Source organism: Oratosquilla oratoria, chromosome 9, assembly GCF_046742065.1.
Source record: "Oratosquilla oratoria isolate Oo_2021 chromosome 9, ASM4674206v1, whole genome shotgun sequence".
Classification (NCBI taxonomy): Eukaryota; Metazoa; Arthropoda; class Malacostraca; order Stomatopoda; family Squillidae; genus Oratosquilla; species Oratosquilla oratoria.
The window spans coordinates 42,202,299-42,217,298 of record NC_134785.1 but is presented as its reverse complement, the minus strand read 5'-3'; the positions used below and the strand labels follow the sequence as shown (position 1 = coordinate 42,217,298).

General features: G+C 45.8%; 2 protein-coding genes across 7 annotated transcripts in view; one reads left to right on the top strand and one right to left on the bottom strand.

The window, feature by feature from the left end:
- Nucleotides 1-15,000, bottom strand: part of LOC143028346 (uncharacterized) — a 411,624-nt gene that overhangs the window by 313,728 nt on the left and 82,896 nt on the right. The window lies entirely within an intron of this gene.
- Nucleotides 10,000-11,640, top strand: LOC143028047 (zinc finger MYM-type protein 6-like). The gene has a single exon (XM_076189689.1). The coding sequence runs from the start codon at nt 10,000-10,002 to the stop codon at nt 11,638-11,640; it is 1,641 nt and encodes a 546-aa protein (XP_076045804.1).

The following is a 15,000-nucleotide window of genomic DNA, read 5'->3' as shown; positions in this document are numbered from 1 at the left end:
TTTAGTAGGTTTGGCTAGGTTACATTAGGTTGGGTGAGGTTAACTAAGTTCAAGTTGGATAGACTAAGTTAGCTTATGTTTAAGTTTAGTAGGTTAGGCTAGGTTACATTAGGTTGGTTAACGTCAGCGTAAGTTTAAGTTGGGTAGATCAGGTCAGGTCAGGTTAAGTCAGGTTATATCAGGGCAGATCTTTTCTGATATATTTTTCGTTTAAACTGACAGCAAGTAAAGGATTTTCAAAACTCAAAACTCAGCATTCCACTCCCTTGAAGTGAGAAATGTGAAACCCACTGGTAGGACAAGCTCTGGGTTTTTAGGCCGATGTTTGGGTCGCCTCCCCGCCTGGCCAGGGCTGTCGGGAACCAACGCAAGAGACACGTAGCGGGTCCCGGGAATCGAACTCACGACCACCTGCTCATGAGTTCGACACGGTATCCACGCATCCCTAAACGTTTTTCAACATTCTTAATAAATAAACAAGTAAATGAACGACAAGTAGATGAACAAGTGTAAAAAATGAACAAGGCTTGGTAGCATCCAGAATGAAATGGAATATACAATTTTCAAAGATAACAATAGAATGGTGCAAGAGAACGAAGCGGACAAATGAAAGAAGGCATCAATGGTCAAGTCGGTAAATGAGGTTAAGACTGCATCTTTATATTGTTGAACCGTTGCGCCACGGTCCTGTTTTTACAGATAAAAATATTTAAATATTATCTATTTATCTTATTTATTCTATTTACTTATTTATTTGTTTCGTTTATTTATCTATTTACTTTTCACTTTTTTCTCATCGTACCTATTTATGGGCCAAAAGGTCTCCTGTCGGCATGCTCTTCCTTTGTAATATTTGGGATTTTATTATTCTTATTATTTATCATTATTTTTCATTGTTTTATACGCACACACACACACACACACACACACACACACACACACACACACACACACATATTTATATATATATATATACATATATATATGTATATATATATATATATATATATATATATACATACATATCACCTGAGGATGCCCGCTGACCAAGCGAGTTAGGGCGTCCTTACTTGTGGCGGAGGTCAAGGTGACGACAGTTCGAAATTCTGCCTCTTTCGAGTTGGACCAAGGGCGTGGTTCATTAAACCCCACACTACAAAATCCTCTAAGGGACACCGTCCTAGCCTACCGGTAGGGGGGGGGGGTTCGAAACGTTAAACTGAATCATTAATCTCCTATACACCAATGAAGGTGCTAGGAACATGTGTTGTACCTTTGGCCATCGACTGGCACCTAACCTAACCTAAGCAAACCAAACCTAACCAAACCTAAACCGACTTAACCAAACCTAACCAAACCTAATCTAACCCAACCTTCCCAAGCCTATCCTAACCTAACCAAACCTAACTTAACCACGGTCACATGAAGAATTGTCACCCCAGAACGCCCACATGAAGAATTGTCACCCATGAGATCCCACCTGAAGAATGGTCACCCCAGTACGCTGAATATCAACAGTGGAATAAAGGTTAGGTTGAGTTAGGTTGAATGAAGGTTAGGCTTATTGTCATCAACATATACAACCGAAGAATCGTAAACCCATGATGGTCCGCATGAAGAATTGTCACCCTAGGATAGCCCACATGAAGAATTGTCACCCCGTCGAAGTCTGGGGTGACGATTCTTCATGTGATCCCTTAACTAAACCTAAATTAACCAAACATAACCTAACCAAACCCAGCCTAACCAAACCTAACCCAATGCTACATGTCACATGATCGGGTTGACCGTGACTAAACCGGCTCCTCCTCAGGTCTTGCGTCAGTAAGGATGATGTTCTGGATACCAAAATGGATGATAACCTAATGCAAATCTAAAGGCACACGAACTTCCGACGACTCGGTAGCCATCTAACCCCGTTATGGGTCCCTAACTCATGTGTTTACCCTAAGTGGCGCACATGCAAATCCGTGACGGAAGTCCTCAAACGATGCCCCATTACTGACATCACCCCCCCCCCACACACACACACACACACTCACACCCTGGGGGCTGGCAACATGCCTCTTTGGTCTTTGACTCAGGCCAAGGCGGGTGGTCCCCCTTAGTTCGGAGAGACAAATTGACTGAGCTCTAACCTGACCCTTTCAGTCAAGGGACTACCGCCTGGGCCAGCTTTGTAAGGCCTGAGGCTGTCCCCTGCAGTGACAAGGTGGTGGTAGAGGAGGATGAAGAAAAGGAGAAGGAGGAAGAGGAGGAAGAAAAGGAAGTGGAAGAAGAGGAGGAGGAAGAAGAAAAGGAAATGGAAGAAGAGGAGGAGGAGGAAGAGAAAGAGCAGGAGAAAAAGGAGGAGGAGGAAGAAGATGAGGTGGTGGTGGTAGGTGCTTTTACTGTTCTACACCCTTCCTCCAGTGCTCCTTCCATCGTACATTTTCGTGAACTTTGGCTCTTCGTTCCGTCTTGTCTCAGAGATGGAGAAGTAGTTCCATGAGGAGGAGGACTGATCGTATCCTTCAGACCTTGAAGACGATGGGCAAGACTGAAGTCATGAAACGATGCCACACTACCACTACCTCCATCACTACCACCACCATCTCCACCACAACCACCACCACTGTCACCACCACTGCCACAACACATTACGACTACGAACATTTCTGCCCTTCTGCCTCACTTCCTCCTTCCACTCCATCTCCACCTCCACCACTCCCACCTTCTCTGACACCCACAACCGCTCCCCCTCTCTTTACACCACCTGCTAACCCGTCAGACGCTGCTCATGAACCAACACCTGACTGTGAGTACCCGAGTAAGTGCCATGGATCAAAGGGCGACCTGACGGGTGACCTGAATAAGGACCAGAACGATGACTTGAAGGGTGACCTGATGGGTGACCTGAAAGTTGACCTCATGACTCTGACAACAAAGATAATGACGGTGGGCCTCGGGTGGTGCTGACGATGCGAGGGCAGAGGTCATGTCTTGCCCCGCCGCCGCCGACGCCGCCGCCGCCGCGTGTCGGTCGCCATCTCTCCTCTTGTCATCGAACGACTCTGTCGCGCGGCGCTTCCAGGCTTCCAGGCATGACGATGGCGCCTCGCGTCGGGGCCTGGGTTGTGTGCGACGGGGAGGAGGAGGAGGAGGAAAAGGGGGAGGAGGAGGAGGAGGAGGAGGAAAAGGAGGAGAAGAAGGAAGAGGAGGAGGAGGGGGAAGGAGGAGGGGAGGAGGAGGAGGAAATGGAAGAGAAGGAGGAGAAAGAGGAGAAGGAGGAGGGGAGGAGGAAGAAGAGGAGGAGGAGGAGGAAGAAGAACAAGAGGAAGAGGAATAGGAGGGGAGGAAGAGGAAGAGGAGGAAGAAGAACAAGAGGAGGAGGAAGAAGAACAAGAGGAGGAGGAAGAAGAACAAGAGGAGGAGGAAGAAGAAGAGAAGTAGGAGGAACAAGAGAAAGAATAGGACCACCACCACTAACACCATTGCCACCACTACTACCACCACTACCACTGCCACCGCTACCACCACCACTACTAGTATCACAACCACCACTGCCACCACCACTAATACTACCACCATCACCACTACTACCACCACCACTACTACCACCATCACTACTATCACCATCACTACTACCACTACCATCACCACTACTACCACTACCATCACCACTACTACCACTACCACCACCACTACTACCACCATCACTACTAACACCACCACCATCACCACTACCACTACTAACACCATCACTACTACCACCATCACTACTAACACCACCACTACTAACACCATCACTACTACCACCATCACTACTACCACTACCATCACCACTACTACCACTACCACCACCACTACTAACACCATCACTACTACCACCATCACTACTACCACTACCATCACCACTACTACCACTACCACCACCACTACTACCATCACTACTACCACTACCACCACTACTACCATCACTACTACTACCACCACCACTGCTACCACCTACAGTTGAAGACCAGAGTAACAGAGAGGAGAAGACATCGTTCCTCGACGAAGGATTTGTTCATCTGACAAAAGTGCTGATGCTGGGCGGGGGGGGGGGAGGTTGATGGTGACTGACCCTTTACGGTACGAGGGTTCCTCATTGCTTAATACAGTTGTCTGATACCAGGCTGGACAAAATTCTGAAACTGGTCCAAAGTGAGATCACGTGGCGTAGTTGAGAAGTTTGTTTCTCGTATGCTTTCTCAGAGGGTTAAAAAAAAGTAATAACAAGGTAAATATGTCCGCATATGTGCCTAGGAATCAGAAAAAGTAAAAAAGTAATAATAATAATCATTATAGTAATGATGCCATTATACTACTACTACTACTAGCAACAATAATGACAATAGTAATAATAATGATATTAATAATAATAATAATAATAATGAAGAAATGATAATTATAATAATAACTATAATAATGATAATAGTAATAATAATAATGATAATGGTGATAATAATAATAATAATAATAATAATAATAATAATAATAATAATAACAATACTAATAAATATACAAGCGAACATGTAGATTTCAATACGGTCTGTGATCTCAGCCTTGTGTTCGAAACATTAGATGAAAAAATAGAGAAAAAAGTAAATCACCACTTGTTTACTCCCCACCCCCAACTTGTCATCACACACACATTTCTCACGAAAAATCTCACACTCCGTTGGTGGTGCACATGCGTAGAAGAAGAATTCCATGCCGAAATCCACTACATCCCTCCCCCTCCCCCCCACCTCAGTGCAACATAAACTACCTGTCTCGTAAACTGCGGGTTCGGTAAACTACCCCGACGGACGAGAGTTGGCATCCTTCGCTACAGGAGGAGACCACGCCCACCCAAATACGTCTACGGGCGTGCGGGCGTGCCCTTCTCCACCGCTACCCACCCCCGGAACACGGTCCTACATCGACACCTCTTGCGTATAACGAATGCTTGTGTACTGAACCCCACTGTTTACCCACCTCTTCACCGAGTTTATAAATAGCCGAGTTGCCCAAAGGACGTGCGTGCGTTGGAGTGAGGGGGGAGAGAGAGTGGGAGAGGGAGAGGGGAAAAAGGGGGGAGGGGAGAGGGAAAGGGGAAGAGAGGGGGAGGGGGAGAGGGAAAGGGGAAGAGAGGGGGAAGGGGGGAGAGGGGAGGGGAGAGGGAAAGGAGGAGAGGGAGAGGGGGAAGGGAAGAGGGGGAAAGGAAGAGGAGGAGGGGGGACCCTAACCCATTCACTGCTCTTCACGACTTCTGTAGCTTCTGCTGGGCTGCCGCCAGGCCATTTTATTCAACTTAGGAAAACCTACGTGAGTAGCGAAAGGGCTAGTTGGGTCAGAGTACAAGCTTTTAGCATGTGTGTGTGTGTGTGTGTGTGTGTGTGTGTGTGTGTGTGTGTGTGTGTGTGTGAGAGAGAGAGAGAGAGAGAGAGAGAGAGAGAGAGAGAGAGAGAGAGAGAGAGAGAGAGAGAAAGAGAGAGAGAGAGAGTGCATATGCACATATCTGTACAGTATATATGATTCACCATGGCCTTGGATCACGTGTTGGATTCGTGATCGACAGCTATTTCCCTCCCGCAAGAGAGCTCAGAGCTCATATACGACCGATCTCTGGGTAATGTTGTGACCTTACACGCACTCACACACCCAACTACCTGTGTCGCAGCGCAGCGACACTAAAACTATTTCAGCCCTGGGCGGGACTCGAACCCGAATCGCCGTAGTGGCGGCCAGGAACTCTACCAACTGTGCCATCGAGTCGTGTGTACATATCTGTGCAGTATATGTGTGTTTGTGCGTGTTTGTGTGTATGTGTGCGCGTGCGTATGTATGTGTGTGTATGTGTATATTTACCTACTTGTATTCTACGGGAAGGGAACTATGCTCGTAGTGACCCGTCTTTGTATCTTTCAACATGTGTGTGCGTAATTGTGTGTTTCATATGATCATTCCTTTATTCCATAATATATCAATTTGTTTGTTAATCTTTTATTTACTTACTGATTCACAGTTACTTACATATTCATGTTTTACATATGTACCTATTGAATAGTTTCTGGTATATTCATTTACTCTATCTATTTGGTCATTTATTGTGTATTTTCAATTTTTCATCTCGCTCCCTGCGTTACTATGGTTCTTGTCTCCCCTCTCTCTTCTCTCCTCATACCTCTCCTCCTCTCTCACCAAGGATAAGCGCTGGTAAAACAGAGTCCATAACAACAATTCTCTCTCTTTTTTCTTTGTACCCTGTAACTTTCCTTCCTTATCCATTGATCCTCTCCCCTCTTCCAACCTTCCTACTCTCTCTCTCTCTCTTACCTTTGTACCCTGTTACCTTTCATTCCTAATCCCTTGATCTTGTCTCCTCTCTTCTCCCAACCTTCCTACTCTCTCTCTCTCTCTGTCTGTCTGTCTTTCTCACCATTCCCTTGACTGACGCAGCCAACATACAAGATATAAACTAATGATGCACGAAAGCGGCGCGAGATTTGCCAATAGGATAGAAGCGCTAGTGAGCCCATGACAACAATCTCATCTCTCTCTCTCTCTCTCTCTCTCTCTCTCTCTCTCTGTGTGTGTGTGTGTGTGTGTGTGTGTGTGTGTGTGTGTGTGTGTGTGTGTGTGTGTGTGTGTGTGTGTGTGTGTGTGTGTGTGTGTGTGTGTGTGTGTGTGTGTGTGTCTGTCTGTCTTTCTCACCATTCCCTTGACTGACTCAGCCAATATACAAGATATAAACTAATGACGCACGAAAGCGGCGCGAGATTTGCCAATAGGATAGAAGAGCTAGTGAGCTACAGCCCATGACAACAATCTCTCTCTCTCTCTCTCTCTCTCTCTCTCTCTCTCTCTCTCTCTCTCTCTCTCTCTCCCTTTCTCTCTTCATGGCCTCATACAGTGGAGGATTGATTTGTGCCTCTTGAAAAGTTGGACACGATTGAAATGAGGAGGAGCAGGAGGAGGAGGTGGATGAGGAGGAAGAGGAACACAAAGGAACACACAGGAAGAACAAACAACAGCAGGCTTACTGGCCCTAACGAGGCCATTTGTGTTTGCTATACTAAGCTACAGTTAAGAAAACAGGGTAACTAGGCGATAGAAGATGAACTAACACTACTGCTACCACTATCCTATCCAATTACAATTAATTGCCGGGCTATCAGATCTTTTATTGCAAGGGATAATATTTCATTTGCGGATTAGAGTCTAAGTATTTATCTAGTCGATTTTTAAATGTTATCATTGTGTTACTTTCAACGACAGTGGAAGGTAACGAATTCCACGCATTAACAACCCGGTTAAAGAAGAAATGCTTACTTTCATTCGAAGAAAATCTTTTACCAATTACTTTAAAATCGTGACGTCTTCTTGTATTTGATTGGTCTAATAAGAAGTAATCTTCGACAGTGATGTTGTCAAAGCCTTTGAACATTCTAAAAACCTCGATTAAGTCTCCTCGCATTCTACTTTTTGAAAGTCAGAATAAATTTAGACTTTTAAGTCTTTCTTCATACGGCATATTTCTCAGCCTTGGTATCATTTTGGTCATTCTTCGTCGCACTCTTTCTAGTCTATTAATATCTTTCTGGTAGTATGGGGACCAAAATTGTACACAGTATTCGAGATGGGGACGGACCAAGGAATTATAAAGGTTTAGCAATATTTTTTCTGATTTATTTTCGAAGACTCTTCCGATGAAGCCAACCAATTTATTTGCCATTATAACAACTTCAGAACAATACTGACTTGGCTTCAAGTCATTTGATATCAAAACGCCTAGATCTTTTTCTTTAGTTACTGAGTCCAGTATTACGCCATTCATCTGGTATTGGATGTGATCATTGTTACTTCCAATGTGCATGACTTTACATTTGTTAACGTTAAATTTCAATTGCCTCTTGTTTGCCCAGCTTGATAATCTGTCTAGGTCGAATTGCATAGTTTCTTTCTCTTTGGTGGTTGTTACTTTACCGGTGATTTTTGTGCCATCAGCAAATTTTGATATTTTGCAGAGGAGGCCGTCGTCCAGATCATTTATATATATTAAGAACAAAACGGGTCCCAAAATTGATCCTTGCGGTACGCCACTTTTAGCGTTGAGCCAGCTAGATAAGGCCCCGTTAATTACAGTGTTCTGTTTTCGTTCAGAGAGCCAATCTTTAATACAGTTGTGGATATTACCAGAAATACTGTGTTCTTAATTTGTCGAGCAATCGTTTATGAGGAACTTTATCGAATGCCTTCTGAAAATCTAGATATATCTTATCAATAGATCTACATTCCTCGTATTTGCTAAAGACGTCATGAAAGAAGTCGAGGAGATTAGTTAAACATGAGCGTTTGCTACGGAAGCCATGTTGTGAATCTTTCATAATTTTATTTTCTTCTATAAATTTCACTAAACTGTCGCGAATCAGGAGGAGGAGGAGGAGGAGAAGGAGGAGAGGAGGAGGAGGAGAAGGAGGAGGTGAAAGAGGAGGAGAAAGAGGAGGAGGAGGAGGAGGAGGAGGGGGAGGAGGAGGTGGAGGAGATTGAGGACGAGGGGGAGGTGAAGGAGGAAGAGGAGGAGGTGAAGAAGGAATAGGAAGAGGAGGAGGTGAAGAAGGAATAGGAAGAGGAGGAGGAGGAGGAGGAGCTAGGGCGTGACCAACCCTCCTCCCAGTGTTGATGGTTTTACAGGGTGTTAACGTCTGGTTCACTCTCTCTCTCCTCTCTCTCTGTCTCTCTCTTTCGTTGCTTCTCAACAATCATCATCCATTGGGGGGGGGGGTCCGTCATACGCCAGGGAGCGCGTTGCTTCACTCACACACCGGCGCCAGTCCCTACGGTCTCTCCGAGCAAGCTCCCATTCGGACGCCCTTCCTTCCCACTCCAAACAACCCTCTACAGGTCCGATCCACTTGCCCTAGCCATGAATTATGTGGGCGTCCCCTTCGTTTCCCTGTGAATAGGATCAATATCAAGGAAATGTGCTACATGATGCCCATATAGCCGGAGTTGACGCTCACGAATTATGCTGAAGGTAACTGGCCTAGACCAGTGTTTCTCAACGGAAGCCACGCGGCCAATTTTAAGAAATGGGGGGCCACGGGAGGTCGCGGGGAGCCACAGAGGAATTTCGTTTGTTAGCGAGGATAAATGGTGGCACATGACAACTGTATGTCGATGCAATTGAGCGTGTGAGCAAGCGCGTGTGATTCATGTGTCAGTGGGATTGCGGCGGTGTAGCCGCATAGATGCGCCACAGAGTTAGCACGCACACACGCACACCTATACAGGCTGCAGCAGCAGACTTCCGGCGCTGGCTTGCGAGATGAAAGCGTCACAACACATGGTACCGCCGGAAACACTAGTCGCAAGATAAAAGTGGCACAACAAAGGGTTGCGCCGGAAACACTGTATAGTATATAAACGTGCCAGGCCGAATACAAGCACTTGGCTCTGCTACTGCTGTGTAGCGTTTTTTTTTTTTTTTTTTTTTTTTTTTTTGAGGTATTTGTTTCGTGGTGGGCTAGAACATGACCAATCTGGAGTTTTCTTTTCCCTGTGATTGTTTTTTTTCTACTATTGCTTCGCTATCGCTGAATTTTCGCATTAAAACCATAAGTTTATTTTCGTCGTTTTGCTTCAGGTTGTGAGCAAAGAATGCATCTCATTTCTGGTATGTATGTTGAAACTGTGTGTAAAGAGCAGACTGCATTCCTTTTCGCGAAACGCAAAACCTATGGCTAATAGTTTTTGTTTATTTGTTAGCTTGCTTAGTTATTTGGAGGGCAGATATTTCCCATTCAATAATATCGGTACTTAGTATTAATGAGTTTCGTTTGTTTATGTTCCAGAAAAGTATGGCCAGTGCATCTAAGAAAAAATGCAGGCAATATTCAGTCGAATACCTTGCTTATGGATTCATCGAGTCCCCCACAAAATTCTACAATGCCCCTGTGCCTGATATACAAGGCCTCCATGTCAAATGAGAGTATGCGCCCCTGCAAAGTGAAAAAACATCTGGAGACTGCTCATAAAGACAAGAAAGAGAAGCCGCTAGTTTTTTTCAAGAATTTACGTGATGAGTTTCAAGGAAGGATGGCAGTGAATAGTATATTCACCCAAAAAGTGGCAAAAATAGACAGGAATGCTGGCTTCTTACAAGATATCAATTTGATCGCAAAAGCAGCCAAACCTCAGACTATTGGTGAATCTCTCATCATGCCGGCAGTGGTCATAGTGCTTTCAACAGTCATGAAGCAAAGTCCACAAGAGGTCACTAGTGTTATTCCGCTGAGCAACTCTTCAGTATCGCGACGCATCGATGAAATGGCTGCTGATGTTGAGAGCCAATTAGTCTTAAAACTGCAGGTGAATGAGTTCTCGCTTCAACTTGACGAAACTACTTTACCTGATAATTCTGCCCTTTTGATGGCGTTCGCAAGGTTCCTTGATGTTGATGGAATACGTGAAGAACTGATTTTTGCACTGAAATTAACAACTGACACTAAAGGCGAGTCAATCTTCAAAAAACTTGAGGCATATTTTGAGGAAAACAACATTCCACTCAAGAACATCGTGGCTTGTGCAACAGATGGCGCTGCTGCTATGATCGGAAGGTATCGGGGATTCAGTGCGTACTTGAAAAAAGCTGTCCCCAACGTCGTTTGTGTGCACTGTGTTGTTCACCGGCAGCACCTGGTCGCCAAAAACTTAGCAGGACGTCTGCATGAAGCACTTGGGCATGTTATCAAAGCTCTAAACTTGATAAAAAAGAATGCTCTGCAGTATCGCCCTTTTCAGCAACTATGTGGGAAGAATAATGAAGAACTCGAACGACTTGTGTTGCACACGGAAGTTAGGTGGCTGTCTAAGGGTAATTGTTTGCAACGTTTTGTTACACTTTGGGGCAGTGTTATCTCCTTCTTGAGTGAGACGGAACGCGGACAAAAGCTTGTTGATGCAAAGAGCGATATACTCTACCTGTCAGACATATTTGAAAAGCTAAATGTTCTGAACAAAGAGCTTCAAGGAAATGACTCCACCTTGTTTTCATGCAAGGAGGCGATCACTGCATTTATAGGGAAACTCAAGCTGTTCTGGCTGAACCTTGGGAGACGGGAGTTTGCCCAGTTTCCATCCTTAGCAAGTATATCCACCGAGCTGCTTGATGCTGACCTAGCAGTGTATGTCGACCATCTGAAGCAGTTGCATAATGATATGGAAACTCGCTTTTCTGACCTACTTCAAATGACCGTGCCTGACTGGTTTGTGGACCCGTTCATTGCTGATGCATCTGAAGTTGATGTCACCCTACAAGAAAGTGTCATTGAACTGCAGAATGACACAACAGCTCGAGCAAGGTTCAAGCGTGGAGGGCGCCATAAGCTGTGGATAAATCAAGATGTGTATGAAAAGTACCCACTGCTCTGGAAGGAAGTGAAGTTGCTTCTACTTGCTTTTCCCACGTCGTACTTAGTTGAGACTGGTTTCAGTCGGGTGATGCACTTGCTGTCAAAGACTCGAAACCGCCTTGATATAGAAAAAAGAGGCGATTTACGTCTTTCTCTGACATCTCTGGAGCCAAATATCGATAAGTTGGCAGCCCTGCATCAGTCACAGGGATCCCACTGAAACTTTTGAAAAAAGAGCCAAGTTCGCCTACATGTATTCCTGCTTTATTCATTTTGATAGTATTCAACAAATAAATTTATCCAACTAATATTGTTATTTGATTCATGCCTGAAGTGTTTTGAGTCCATGATATTTTCACTTCTTTGGATGATCAGGGTGAGGGATGGATGGGGTTGGCATGGGGAGCCATAAGATTTTTTATCGTGTCGAAAGGGGCCACAAAACAAAAAAGGTTGAGAAACACTGGCCTAGACCACCGAGTCTCAGCACAGTCTCTGGTTTGATATGAAGTCATACCAGTGATACCAGTTGCCCCTGACCAAACAAATCTCCACGCAAAATATCATTGCGTGTCTGCGTCTTGCTGCATTGCTTCTGACCAGAGGAATGTGCCGGAAGGATGGGATGACCATTCATCCACAAGGAACTAAAAAAGGAGAGGCAACAACTGGGTGTTGGATGGGAGTATGTCTTGATTAGGTCACCCCCCTTATAACGGGGTAAGGGCCTTTTGGTATATGTATGTACGTATTTATGTGTGAATGTATGCATGTATGTTTATATCTAAGTATTGGCACGCCTGCTTTATGCAATCGCTTCCCCTGGTATACCCACAATAGATGAAAGGACGGAATATTTAGTTATGAAAAAATATCATATACGCTCATAGCAGCGAGCGAGCGAAATAAATAATTTGTTGTGTTCAGAGTGTACAAGCCTCACGGCACAGCAACCTGACGCGCACATTTGCTTGGCCACTTGGCATGTATCAGAAAGAACGCGCTTCGACCTGACTTACACACCTGCCTGGTTAGTGTGACAGCAAGACCCAACGTTGACCCAACCCAATGCATTTAGAGATATTTATGCACCACAGGAGTTTGTCCACGCGGCTTCGAGCTACATGTAAAATCAGTTCAGTTCTAACCTTACCAATAAAAGACAACGAACTCACTAACACCCCTTTCCTTCTTTCCGTAACCCCCACTACCCACCCGCTACATTCGTGGTGGGTTGCACAAGAGAAGAAACGAAGCTACGTGGGTCGCATTTGTTTGAATGAAAAGAAAACCTGAGAAGACGCTACAAATACGATGAGGATTTTATTTAAGTAGTTTTATATCTAAAATAAAAGGTGAATCACCTGAAGACCTTTCACAGACTTCGACAAGGTTACAATTCTTCAGTTGGTCTATCCTGGGGTGACAATTCCTAGCGTAACGTAACCTAACTTAACCTAACTTGGACTAAAGTAACCCAGCCTTATCTAATCGAACCTAAGCTAACTTAACCTAGCCTAACCTAAAATAAACTAACGTAGCCTATCCTAAGCTAACATAGCCTGAAGTAACCCAGACTAACCTAATCTTATCCAACCTAGCCTAACCTAAAGTAACCTAACCTAACCTATAGTAACCTAGCCTAACCTAAAGTAACCTAACCTAGCTTAACCTAAGCTAACTTAGCCTAACCTAATATATCTTAAATTAACCTACCCTAACCTAACCCAAGCTAACTTGGCCTAATCTAACCTATTCTAAACTAACCTAGTCTAACTGGGGTAACAATTCTTCAGTTGCTGTTGATCGTCTTTTTTTTTTCTCAGGTGGACGTTCTGGGGTGACAAACCCATTTTTTTTTTTTTTTTTTTTTTTACCAAAGGGCAGTGACGGAAATGAATAAGACAGACTGGCGGCGACTGGCACGATAGAAGGAAAAAGCACGGGAAGGTGGGCAGGGTTTTTTCCTCTCTTTTTTTTTTCGTGGTTTCGATTTTTTGCCGAGTTAGAGTGAACAGGTTAAAGTGTTTTGGGGAGAATGCTGTCCTAAGTTAATGCAGATGCCAATGCCATTACGGTATTAGGATGACAAGAGGAGAGGAGAAGAGAGGAGAGGGGAGGAGAGGGAGGAAATGAAGAAAGAGGAGAGAGGAGAGGGGGGGAGAGGGGGAAAGACGGCAGGAGAGAAGAGAGGAGAGGGGGAGAGAGGAGAGGAGAATAGAGGGGGAAACAGGGCAGGAGAGGGGGAGAGAAAAAGGGAGAGAGAGTGGGAGAAGAGAGGAGAGAGGGAGAGAGGAAAAGAGAGATAAAAGGAGAGAAAAGAGAGGAGAAGAGAGGGACAGAGAAGAAGAGAGGGGGATAGGAGAGGGGGAGATGAAAGGAGATAAGAGGGGGAGAGAGGAAACATGAGGGGAGGAGAGAGGAAAAGAGTGGGAGAGAGAAGAGAGAAGTGGAGAAAGAGAGAGAGGAGAGGAGAGATGGAGAGAGGAGAGGAGAGAGAGAGAGAGGAGAAGAGAGGAGAGGATTGGAGAGGAGAGGGGAAGAGGGAGGAGAGGAGAGGGGAAGAGGGAGGAGAAAAGAGGGGAGAGATGAGAATAAAGGGAAGAGGGGAGAGAGAAGAGGGGAGAGAGGAGAGGAGAGGTGGTGAAAGAAGAGAGGAGACAGGAGAGAGGAGAGAGAAGAGAGGAGAGGAAAGAGATGAAAGGAGAGAGGAGAGGGGAGAGATGAGAGGAGAGGGGGAGGAGAGGAGAGGGGGAGGTGAAAGGAGAGGAGAGGATAGGGGGAGACGGAGGAGAAGGGAGAGGGAAGAGGAAAGAGAGGAGAGGAGAGGGGAGGAGAGGAGAGGGGAGGAGAGGAGAGGGGGAGAGGGAGGAGAGGAGAGGGGGAGAGGAAAGAGAGGAGAGGGGGAAATGAAAGGAGAGGAGAGGTGGAAAGGGAGGAGAGGAGAGGGGGGAGATGAAAGAAGAGGAAAGAAGAGGCGGAGAAGGAGGAGAGGAGAGGGGAGAGAGAAGAGAAGAGTGGGAGAAGGAGGAGAGGAGAGGGGAGAGAGAAGAGAAGAATGGGAGAAGGAGGAGAGGAGAGGGGGAGATGAAAGAAGAGGAGAGGAAAAGGGAAGAGGGAGGAGAGGAGAGGGGAGAGATGAGAGGATAGGGGGAGAGGGAGGAGAGGGAGGAGAGGAGAGGAGAGGGGGAGAGGGAGGAGAGGAGGGGAGGAAGATGAAAGAAGAGGAAAGAAGAGGGGGAGAAGGAGGAGAGGAGAGGGGGAGAGGAAAGGAGAGGAGAGGGAAGGGAGAGAGGGAGGTGAGGAGAGGGGAAAGGGGGGAGGGGAGAGATGAGAGGAGAGGGGGAGAAGGAGGAGGGGAGAGGGGGAGAGGGAGGAGAGGGGAGAGATGAGAGGAGAGGGGGAGAGGGAGGAGAGGAGAGGTGAAAGGGGAGAGGAGAGAGATGAGAGGAGAGGGGGAGAGGGAGGAGAGGAGAGGAGAGGAGGAGATAAAAAGAGAGGAGAGGAAAGGGGGAGAGGGAGGAGAGGAGAGGGGAAAGGGGAGAGGAGAGGGGGAGAGGGAGGAGAGGATAGGGGGAGA

Bases quoted from the DNA above. Each gene is read 5' to 3' on its own strand.
- LOC143028047 (XM_076189689.1), top strand. From the start codon at position 10,000: ATGCGCCCCTGCAAAGTGAAAAAACATCTGGAGACTGCTCATAAAGAC.